We start from the raw sequence: 11296 nt of genomic DNA on the forward strand, positions 1-11296 counted from the left end.
GTAGGCCTCTCCAGCTCTCCATCTAACCATTAGACGACCAGGTGTTGGGCAAACTGAAAATTGGACTCATCAGAGAAGATGACCTTACTCCAGTCCTCTACGGTCCAGTCCTTATGGTCTTTTGCAAACTTCAGCCTGGCTCTTCTTTGCTTCTCATTGATGAAGGGCTTTTTTCTAGCTTTGCACAACTTCAGCCCTTCCCCTAGGAGCCTGTTTTGAACCGTCCTCGCCGTGCACTTCACCCCAGCTGCCGTTTGCCATTCTTTTTGTAGGTTACTTGACGTCATCCTACGGTTGTTGAGTGACATTCGAATGAGTTGGCAGTCATCCCGGCCAGTAGAGAGTCGTTTTCGCCCTCTGCTGGTCTGTAGCTTTGTTGTCCCCAATGTCTGCTGCTTGACCTCCGTCTTTGAAATGTTAAGGATGGAAGCAACCTGACGCTCACTGAATCCCTCTGCCAGTAAAGCCAGAATTGACCCCTTCTTTTCCTCACTCAAAACGTTCCTTTTCAACTCTTTGGCATGGTCAATAGTTATTTTTTGATTAATATTACTTTTGAGGTAATATTAGCACTGTTTTTGCCATCCAGCTGGTCCTATTGCAAGAGGATAGTGATGACCACAGCAGTGGTTTTTATATTTTTCCTTGTTAAATAAGATTTGGTTCATGTGATCACCTAATCAGTACCTAATTCAGTAGAATGAGATGTGCCTGTGTTGAAATTCAACAGACACTGGAATGGAATGGATGACATATATGTAGAGATGCTGATTTAAGAAAGATTTGCGGTGGTCTCTTAATTTTTTCCACAGCTGTATATATATATATTATTGTCACGTACACTGGATAGGTGCAGTGAAATGTGTTTTTTTACAGGGTCAGCCATATTAGTAGAGCGAACAAGCCACGTAATAAAGTATTTATAAAGCATTAATAAATGATGAAATAGTTTAGTCATCATTTATTCGTTATTAATCATTAATCATAGAGCTGTTGCGGTGACCGTATTACCGCCACACCAGCTGTCATGAATCATGACCGCAGTCAAATTCCACGTGACCGTTAAGTCAAGGTAATCTCCTGTTATGCACTCTGGACATGTGTTGGTAGTACTTAACTTGCTAACGACCCTCAGGTCGCTAATGGCCTGGTACTCAGAGCTCTATTTGTCCCTCTAACCCACAGGTGTCAAACTCATTCAAAGGAGGGCTTTCACTCCTCCCTTGTACTTGATTGATGAATTAAGGTCACTAATTAATAAGGAACTCCCTCATCTGGTTGTCTAGGTCTTAATTGAAAGGAAAAAACAAAAACCTGCAGACTCTCTCCACGGAATGAGTTTGACACCCCTGATCTAACCACTCTGACATCAATGCAAATGCAATCGAAAAGCACATCAAACACTTATCAATACAGTATCATGCTTTTAAAACTCCCCTCACTGTGATCGATCAATTTGAGGAAAGAAGTTAAACAAAAGGGTGAAACTGAGTGGAAAACATGGTCATTGTGGATGTTGTTTCAAAGCAAAACACAACGAAATGGACAGTGCTTTCTAAGGTGATAATTAATTCAAAATGCCGATACGCATATTAGAGCTAATGCATACTCATAGGCCTATATATGAGCCAAGCCCAAAAAAAAACCATAGATATAAGATGTCTTTGGTACATAATTGGTCTAGTCTATACTGCAAAACTAAACAAATTCTAGTAATCGCCTTTGAGTGTGGACTGTATTATTATGCATACTGGATGGGCTGGTTACCTTGTGCTACGCTCCAGACTTTCTATATATGAGTCTGGGAGAGAACGTATAGGCCTAGGCGATGCTGTTGGTTCACTGATTGTGCAGGGAGGGCGTCTAACAGAGTTAACCTACAATTATAGTGAATTTGTATTTGATTTTGAATAGCTTAGGATTTTTTTTTATATTTTCATAATTAATATGCTGACACTACCTTTAGCTACAGAATATCTCACCACCGTGCATGTCCATCTCCTCCTCTCTCTCCTTCATTCCTTTCTCAAACACACAGAGAGAAGCAGTTGTGTAAAGTAACGAAGTAGAAATACTTTGTTACTGTACTTAAGTCGTTTTTTAGGGTATCTGTACTTTACTTTACTATTTATATTTCTGTCGACTTTTACTTTTACTTCACTACATTTTCAAAAGAAATGTATACACTTCCCCTAACACTTTCGTTACTCGCTACAAAATCAAATCATTCTGTTGGGTAAAAGATGAAAGCAACGTCGGCGAGTCGGCTCACTCATGGGTGAACTTGTATTTCAAGGCAGCAGGCGACGACATGCAAGCAAAGTTGATCCAATCCTCATCAGTTTGGGCAAATCCATGGGTCCTAAAGTGTCAACCCCACCCACCGGGAGCCTGTCACTTGCAAAACAGTCATCCATCATACTTTGCCCAAGCATGTCCAAAATCGCACAGTCATGTCCGACATCACTCTACCACCACCACCACCACCTCCTGATGAGGACGAACACCCTTGGCCGTATCTAAAATAAATGTTTTATTTTCTCGGAATGAAGGATTCATCCTACCGGATGAAATGTCTGTTATGTTTACCAAAAGTTCAGGAAATACCAGCTTTCAAGAACTCGCCGTCTAATCTAAAATAACACATTGAGGTAAGCCTACTGTTAGCTTGCTAGCTAGCTAGAATAAAGTTAACATGCTAGATACTGATACTTATACTAGCATGCTAGCTTACATTAGCTAATCTAGCTAGCTAGTCCACATTTGCTAATGCAACAAGCAGTGTTAGTTGATGCTAGCTAATCCTACACATAAATAGTTCAGTAGCTAGTAGCTTGCTAAAACATACCCAGATTCGGAAGCTTTGATAGCTAACGCAATCTAACTAAACTAAAAAGCAAGCTAACTAGCTAGTAGTTTCTGAATCTGGGCACATTTTAGTCAGCTAACGTTAGTCTAGCCAAAAACCTTTTCTCTAAACAACCCTGGTCAAGCTAGCTAACTAACATTAGCTTGATAATTTTAGCTAACACCCCATAGGCCCAAATCCCCACCATTCACATGAGAAAGACGGAGATATCGTGTACGTAGGTCGGGGTGCCTTGTAAGGATTCGACGGCGAGCGAGTAAACTGCCTCTTCCATCTATCCTATTAGCCAATGTTCAATCATTTGAAAATCAATTAGACGACCTAAGATTACTTTTATCCTATCAACGGGACATTAAAAACCGTAATATCTTATGTTTCACTGAGTTGTGGCTGAACGACGACATGGATAACATACAGCTGGTAGGATATATGCTACATCGGCAGGATAGAACGGCTGACTCCGGTAAGACAAGGGGTGGATGTCTGTGTATATTTGTAAACAACAGCTGGTGCATAAAATCTGATATAAAGGTTTTGCTCGCCTGAGGTAGAGTATATCATGATAAGATGTAGACAACACTATTTACCACGAGAGTTTTCGTCTATATTTTTCGTAGCTGTCTATTTACCACCACAAACCAATGCAGGTACTAAGATTGCACTCAATGAGCTGTATAAGGCTATAAGAAAACAGGAAAACGTTCATCCAGAGGCAGCGCTCCTAGTGGCCGGGGACTTTAAAGCAGGGAAACTTAAATCTGTTCTACCTAATTTCTACCAGCATATTAAATATCCAACCAGAGGGAACAAAACTCTAGACCACCTTTACTCCACACACAGAGACGCATACAAAGCTCTCCCTCGCCCTCCATTTGGCAAATCTGACCATAACTCTATCCTCCTGATTCCTGCTTATAAGCAAAAACTAAAGCAGAAAGCACCAGTAACTCAGTTAATAAGGAAGTTGTCAGATGATGCAGATGCTAAGCTACAGGAATATGTTCCGGGATTCTTCAGATAGCATTGAGGAGTACACCACATCAGTCCCTGGCTTCATCAATAAGTGCATCGATGGCATCGTCCCCACAGTGACCGTACGTACATACCCCAACCAGAAGCCATGGATTACAGGCAAAATCTGCACTGAGCTAAAGGGTAGAGCTGCCACTTTTAAGGAGTGGGACTCTATCCTGGACTCTTATAAGAAATCCCGCTATGCCCTCCAACGAACCATCAAACAGACAGAGTCAATACAGGATTATGATTGAATCGTAATATTCCGGCTCTGACGCTCGTTGGATGTGGCAGGGCTTGAAAACTATTACAGACTACAAGGGGAAGCGCAGCCACGAGCTGCCCAGTGACACAAGCCTAACAGATGAGCTAAATTTACATTTTTACATTTTAGTCATTTAGCAGACGCTCTTATCCAGAGCGACTTACAGTTAGTGAGTGCATACATTTTTTCATACTGGCCACCTATGGGAAATCACTTATACGCTCGCTTCGAGGCAACCAACACTGAAGCATGCATGAGAGCATCAGCCGTTCTGGATGACTCTGTGATCACGCTCTCTGTAGCCGATGTGAGTAAGACTTTTAAGCAGGTCAACATTCACAATGCCGCAGGGCCAGACGGATTACCAGGACGTGCACTCCGAGCATGCGCTGACCAACTGGCATGTGTCTTCACTGACATTTTCAACATGATGAGTCTGTAATACCAACATGTTTTAAGCAGACCACCATAGTCCCTGTGCCCAAGAACACTAAGATAACCTGCCTAAATGACTACCGACCCGTAGCACTCAAGTCTGTGAGTGCTACGGGTCATGAGAACGGTGAGGAATCAGCCCAGAACTACACGGGAGGATCTTGTCAATGATCTCAAGGCAGCTGGGACCATAGTCACCAAGAAAACAATTGGTAACACACTACGCCGTGAAGGACTGAAATCCTGCAGCGCCCGCAAGGTCCCCCTGCTCAAGAAAGCACACATACAGGCCCGTCTGAAGTTTGCCAATGAACATCTGAATGATTCAGAGGAGAACTGGGTGAAAGTGTTGTGGTCAGATGAGACTAAAATCGAACTCTTTGCCATCAACTCAACTCGCCGTGTTTGGAGGAGGAGGAATGCTGCCTATGACCCCAAGAACACCATCCCCACCGTCAAACATGGAGGTGGAAACATTATGCTTTGGGGGTGTTTTTCTGCTAAGGGGACAGGACAACTTCACCGCATCAAAGGGACGATGGACGTGTACCGTCCATGTACCGTCAAATCTTGTGTGAGAACCTCCTTCCCTTAGCCAGGGCATTGAAAATGGGTCGTGGATGGGTATTCCAGCATGACAATGACCCAAAACACACGGCCAAGGCAACAAAGGAGTGGCTCAAGAAGAAGCACATTAAGGTCCTGGAGAGGCCTAGCCAGTCTCCAGACCTTAATCGCATAGAAAATCTGTGGAGGGAGCTGAAGGTTCGAGTTGCCAAACGTCAGCCTCGAAACCTTAATGACTTGGAAAAAATCCCTCCTGAGATGTGTGCAAACCTGGTGACCAACTACAAGAAACGTCTGACCTCTGTGATTGCCAACAAGGGTTTTGCCACCAAGTACTAAGTCATGTTTTGCAGAGGGGTTTCCCTCATTAAAATGCAAATCAATTTTTAACATTTTTGACATGCATTCTTCTGGATTTTTTTGTTGTTATTCTGTCTCTCACTGTTCAAATAAACTTACCATTGAAATGATAGGCTGATCATGGCTTTGTCAGTGGGCAAACTTACAAAATCAGCAGGGGATCAAATACTTTTTTCCCTCACTGTATGGATAACATGGGATAAGGGTAGGCCTATCACAACATTGAATTTTAAGAAGACATCAAGTGGAATGACCCATGATCCCAATATATATATTTTTTTTTAATGGAGTAGAGTGGCCATTTGATTAATTGTTCAGCAGTCTAATGGCTTGGGGGTAGAAGCTGTTAAGGAGCCTTTTAGTCCTAGACTTGGCGCTCCAGTACCGCTTGCCGTGCAGTAGCAGAGAGAACAGTCTATGACTTGGGTGACTGGAGTCTTTGACAATTATTTGGCCTTGCCTCTGACACCGCCTAGCATATAAGGTCCTGGATGGCAGGAAGCTTGGCCCCAGTGATGTACTGGGCCGTACGCACTACCCTCTGTAGCGTCTTACGGTCAGATGCCGAGCAGTTGCCATACCAGGCGGTGATGCAACCGGTCAGGATGCTCTCAATGGTGCAGCTGTAGAACTTTTAGAGGATATGGGGACCCATGCCAAATCTTTTCAGTCTCCTGAGGGGAGGCACCACTAGTGTTATATGTAATAGCCTATGATTTATGGATTCCAAGAGAAACTATGATATTTAATTCTTGTTTTGTACCGACATTAGCCTACTTTCTCTTGTATAAAGTATCCCTACTGTTCTTTACTTCTGTCATTGCTATGATAAGATAACCCATCATACAGTTATTTTTCTCTGTCTGCTCAAAGGACTAACATTTTGTGTCTGTTTCTCTGCAGGTCAGCTTTCTCCATGGAAGACCTCCAAACAGGTAAAACACCCCTATTTGTGTGTGTGTCTCTGTCTCTGTCTCTGTCTCTGTCTCTGTCTCTGTCTCTGTCTCTGTCTCTGTCTCTGTCTCTGTCTCTGTCTCTCTCTCTCTCTCTCGCTCTGTCTGTCTCTCTTGCTCTGTCTGTCTCTCTCTCTCTCTCTGCATGCTGGGAGTGTTTGGTGCATGCTGGGAATTGTTTGAGTGAGTGCTAAGTGCGAGTGTTGTGTAGAGTTAGATATCCTGGGTTTTCCTTTTCTTGGTGATATCTTTTTTTTTTATTCTATGCATGATTAAGGTTATTATTTCTATTTTCTTGTTGTGGTAGAATTAAGTATATTGTTTTTCGTGTCGAAATTACGCTGATTTTGGTGGGGATGGCGGCCCGAATGTGGACGCCGTCCCTGTCACTTCGGCATGGCTTTAGGTGTGTTACTGAAGCTACTGTCACGGTGGAGGAGGTTCTGGTCGCCGTAGGAGAGAAGGTAGGATATGAGAATGTTGCTTATGCGTCACGGATGAATAAAGCGGTGGTGGTATTTCTAAAAGAAGAGCGCCTTGTTGATCGTATGGTTGAGCATGGCGTACTTCTTAAAGGAATGTTTATTCAAGTTACGCCGCTTTTTTCTCCGTCAACAAGGGTAACGATTTCAAATGTACCGCCGTTTATTCCAAATGAGCTATTGGAGCGCGAGTTTTGCGCTTTGGGAAGTTTGCAAGTTCAATTAAGGTTGTCCCATTGGGTTGCAAACACCCGGCGTTGAAACAGGTTATGTCGTTTCGGCGACAGGTGTTTATGTTTTTGGACTCACCGGAGCAGGCTTTGGAGTTAGCGTTTAAAGTCAAGTATGACAATAGACTGTATATGGCTTATGCTAGTACGGGTAGTCAACTGTGTTTTGAGTGTGGGGATGTTGGTCATAAGCGACATGCTTGCCCGAAAAGGGAGAAGGCAGAGGGAGGGGCGCAGGTGGTCCTCGTAATGCCAGGGCCCACTGATGTAGGGAGAGGTGGGCTGACAGCGGTAGAGCAGCCACAAGCATCTGTTGCTGAGGAACAAGTTGTCCGTGTTGAGGGCACAGAGTTGCAACTTGTACCAGAGGGAAATGTTATGCAGCAGAAACATATTGTTGTAGAAGGTAAGGATGGATCTGAAGGGCCATTTTCTCAGACTGGTGAGGAGGTGCCCAGTACGAGTGCTGGGGTACAGGAGGGGGTTCATGTGGAGCTAATCTCCCAGGTAGTGGAGGAGATGCCCACTACAAGTAATGGGTTACAGGAGAGGGTTCATGTGGAGCTAGGTTCCCAGGTAGTGGAGGAGATGCCCACTATGAGTAATGGGGTTCAGGTGGGGCTAGTCTCCCAGGTAGTGGAGGAGATGCCCACTACGAGTAATGGGGTTCAGGTGGGGCTAGTCTCCCAGATAGTGGAGGAGATGCCCACTACGAGTAATGGGGTTCAGGTGGGGCTAGTCTCCCAGGTAGTGGAGGAGATGCCCACTACAAGTAATGGGGTTCAGGTGGGGCTAGTCTCCCAGGTAGTGGAGGAGATGCCTGGTACGAGTGATGGGGTGCAAGTGGGGAGTGTTGAAAGGGATGTGGTAGAGGGGAGTCAGTGGTCTGTGGCCTCAGTTGAGGAGGATCAGGAGAAGGATATGGATATCGCTCTTGATACGATATCAGCTGGTGAGGACTCAATTTACGATCTAGCGGAGGTAAATGGGTTTCTTGATCAGACTTTTGGGAAATCTGTCAAATGGCAGATTATTTTGATGTTGATAAGTTTTTGAGGTCAGCTGTGATGTTACAGAAGACGGTGGGGTTAGACCAGTTGAGTGAGAAGAAGCGGTTTCGCTTGAGGAAAATTGTTACTGCTGTTGCAGCAGCAAAAGGTGGTGGGAAACGTGGTCAGGTTAAGAGAAAATTTAAATAATGATGATGATTATGCCTCATAGGGTGTTCTATTCTCTTTATCTGGTTTCTCTGTGGTTTCTTCTGCTTTTCCTTTTTATTTTCTATACGGAGGTACTAAGGGTAGGTTCTCTCAATATTAATGGGGGAAGGGACAGGAATAAGAGGGCTTGGGTATTAGAAGTAATAAAACAGAAAATGCTTAATGTAGTTTTCCTACAGGAGACACATAGTGATGAGGAAAATTAGGTTGACTGGGGTATGTGGTGGGAGGGGCAGCATATACTCAGTCATGGTACTAATTTCAGTGCTGGGGTGGCAATCTTGTTTTCTTCAGGCTTAGGGGTGACTGTGGTATCTACAACAGAGATTGTCAAGGGTCGGGTTTTATTGGTCAAGGTGGATGTTATGGGGTTTTTGTTTGTTTTTTTGAATGTTTATGCTCCTAATGAGGGTACAGAGCGTATTGTTGGTTTTGATAAAATAAAGGAAACCTTAAGACAGTGTGACTAAGAGGGGTGTATGGTTTTAGGGGGGGACTGGAACTGTACAGTGGATTTTACTGTTGATCGCACCGCTGAAGAACCTCACCTGCGGTCAGCCACTTGCCTGTCTGGTCTGTTAACTGAGTTTGAGCTTTCTGATGTGTGGAGAGTAAGGAATGCAAAAGTTAGGCAGTACACATGGCTGAAAGTTAATGAAGGTCATGTCAGTGCAGCAAGGTTAGACAGGTTGTATGTATCTGAGCAATACTGTAGTAGGGTTGGAAGGTGTGACATTACTCCTTTGGGTTTCTCTGATCACCATATTGTCACTGTTGATATTCACTTGTCCTGTCCACGAAGGTCATCATCTTATTGGTATTTTAATGTTAAATTGTTACATGATGTCATGTTTTGGGAAAGGTTTTTGTTGTTTTGGGAAAAATGGAGGGTTACAAAAGGGAATTTTGAGTCCTTGAGACAATGGTGAGAGGTTGGGAAGGCCCAAATACGATTATTTTGTCAACAGTATACTGCTCCTTCTCGAATTGAAGTTAAAGAGACTATCAGGGCCCTTGAACAGGACATCAAATCTATTGAATTGAAGTTGCTCACTCAGAATGACCCCGGACTAGTCATGAACTTACAGGACAAGAAACATGAACTGAGGTCGTTTCTGCATGAAAGAGTGAAGGGTGCCTTGATTAGGTCTCGTTTCGCTTCCCTCAAGGATATGGATGCTCCTAGTGCTTTTTTTTTTTAACCTAGGACAGTCGACATTGCAACGTAAACCGATGGTCTGCCTTCGTCTCCCTGATGGGAAGGTGACCACGGATGACAGTGAAATGCGTCAACATGCCGTGGATTTCTATTCTGCCCTCTATAAGGCGGAGGATTGTAACTCTCTGTGTACTGAACAGTTGTTACACGGTCTTCCTCAATTGGGACCTGAGCAAAGAGTCGCATTGGACTCTGACATTACACTGCAAGAGCTGTCTACAGCAGTTATGCAGCTCTCAACAGGCCGAGCCCCTGGCATTGATGGTTTACCATCTGAGTTTTATAAGCACTTTTGGGGGTCTATTGGGGAGGATTTTTATGAAGTGGTGTGTGAATCTTTTCATGAGGGCTCTCTTCCTGTATCTTGTCAACGTGCGGTACTTTCACTGTTGCCAAAAAAGGGGGATTTGGCTCTCATGACAAATTGGAGACCTGTTGCTTTGCTGTGTGCAGAATATAAAATTGTTTCTAAATGTCTCTCAAACAGGTTGAAAGAGTATCTGGGATTGTTGGTCCACAAGGACCAGTCCTACTGTGTACCTGATCGCTCTATTGTTGACAACTTGTTTCTAATAAGATATGTTTTAGACATTTGTAAACTGTCTGATGTAAATGTGGGTTTACTTTCTTTGGATCAGGAGAAGGCTTTTGATCGTGTGGACCATCAGTACTTGTCTAAAATAATGAAAGCCTTCGGGTTTGGGGATGTTTTTTAGTCTTGGATGAATTTACTGTATGCTGGGGCCTCGTGTATGGTGAAGGTGGGGGGTGGTTTGAGTTGCCCCATCCCTGTCCAAAGGGGCATCAGGCAGGGATGCCCAATTTCAGGGCAGTTATATAGTCTGGCGATTGAACCAATGCTTTGTTTTTTAAGAGCGAGGCTTACTGGTTTCTCTGTGCCAGGGGTTATAAAAAAAGTAATATGCCATTTAGCAGACGCTTTTATCCAAAGCGACTTACAGTCATGCGTGCATACATTTTTGTGTGTGGGTGGTCCCGGGGATTGAACCCACTACCTTGGCGTTACAAGCGCCGTGCTCTACCAGCTGAGCTACAGAGGACCACGTTATGAAGGGTCCCACGATAGCACTGTCTGCGTATGCAGATGACGTGACAGTTTTTATTAAAGGGGGTGAGGATGTTAATGTTCTCTCAAACGCTTTAAAAGTGTATGAGGGGGCCTCCTCAGCTAGAGTCAATTGGGGAAAGAGTGAAGAGCTGTGGGCAGGCCAGCTTCAGATGGGGTCCGCTCCACGGTTACCAGGGGGGCTTCAGTGGGGCAGAGATGGGATGAAGACTTTGGGGGGTTTTCTAGGCTCCGATGTCTTTCAGAAAAAGAACTGGGAGGGTGTAGTGGAGAAAGTGTGTGCCAGACTGTCAAGATGGAAATGGGTGCTGCCCCAGCTGTCTTATAGGGGAAGGGTACTGGTAGCTAATAATCTTGCTGCCTCTACCCTGTGGCACAGACTAATGATTTTGCAGCCACCAAAGGGTCTGATACAAGAGCTTCAGAGGACCCTTGTCAATTTATTCTGGTCTGGACAACATTGAATTTAAGCTTCAGCCCTGTACTTGCCACTGCACGAGGGTGGGCAAGGCCTGGTGGACATTTCTTCCAGGATCATGGCTTTCCAGCTTCAAGCAGCACAGAGAATGTTGTACAGTGACGGTTCTAGCTGGGT

At 44.3% G+C, this 11296-nt stretch overlaps 1 protein-coding gene across 1 annotated transcript in view; it reads left to right on the forward strand.

Annotated features, from left to right (window-relative positions):
• Positions 1–11296, forward strand: part of LOC311134708 (membrane-associated guanylate kinase, WW and PDZ domain-containing protein 2-like) — a gene marked incomplete at its 5' end in the record, with an annotated part of 519195 nt that overhangs the window by 437218 nt on the left and 70681 nt on the right. Inside the window, one exon of the mRNA XM_084168477.1 lies at positions 6414–6445. Within this exon, the coding sequence (XP_084024603.1) occupies positions 6414–6445 (32 nt within the window). The remainder of the gene's footprint in view (positions 1–6413; positions 6446–11296) is intronic.

Source organism: Coregonus lavaretus, assembly GCF_964263955.1.
Source record: "Coregonus lavaretus genome assembly, chromosome: 9".
NCBI lineage: Eukaryota > Metazoa > Chordata > Actinopteri > Salmoniformes > Salmonidae > Coregonus > Coregonus lavaretus.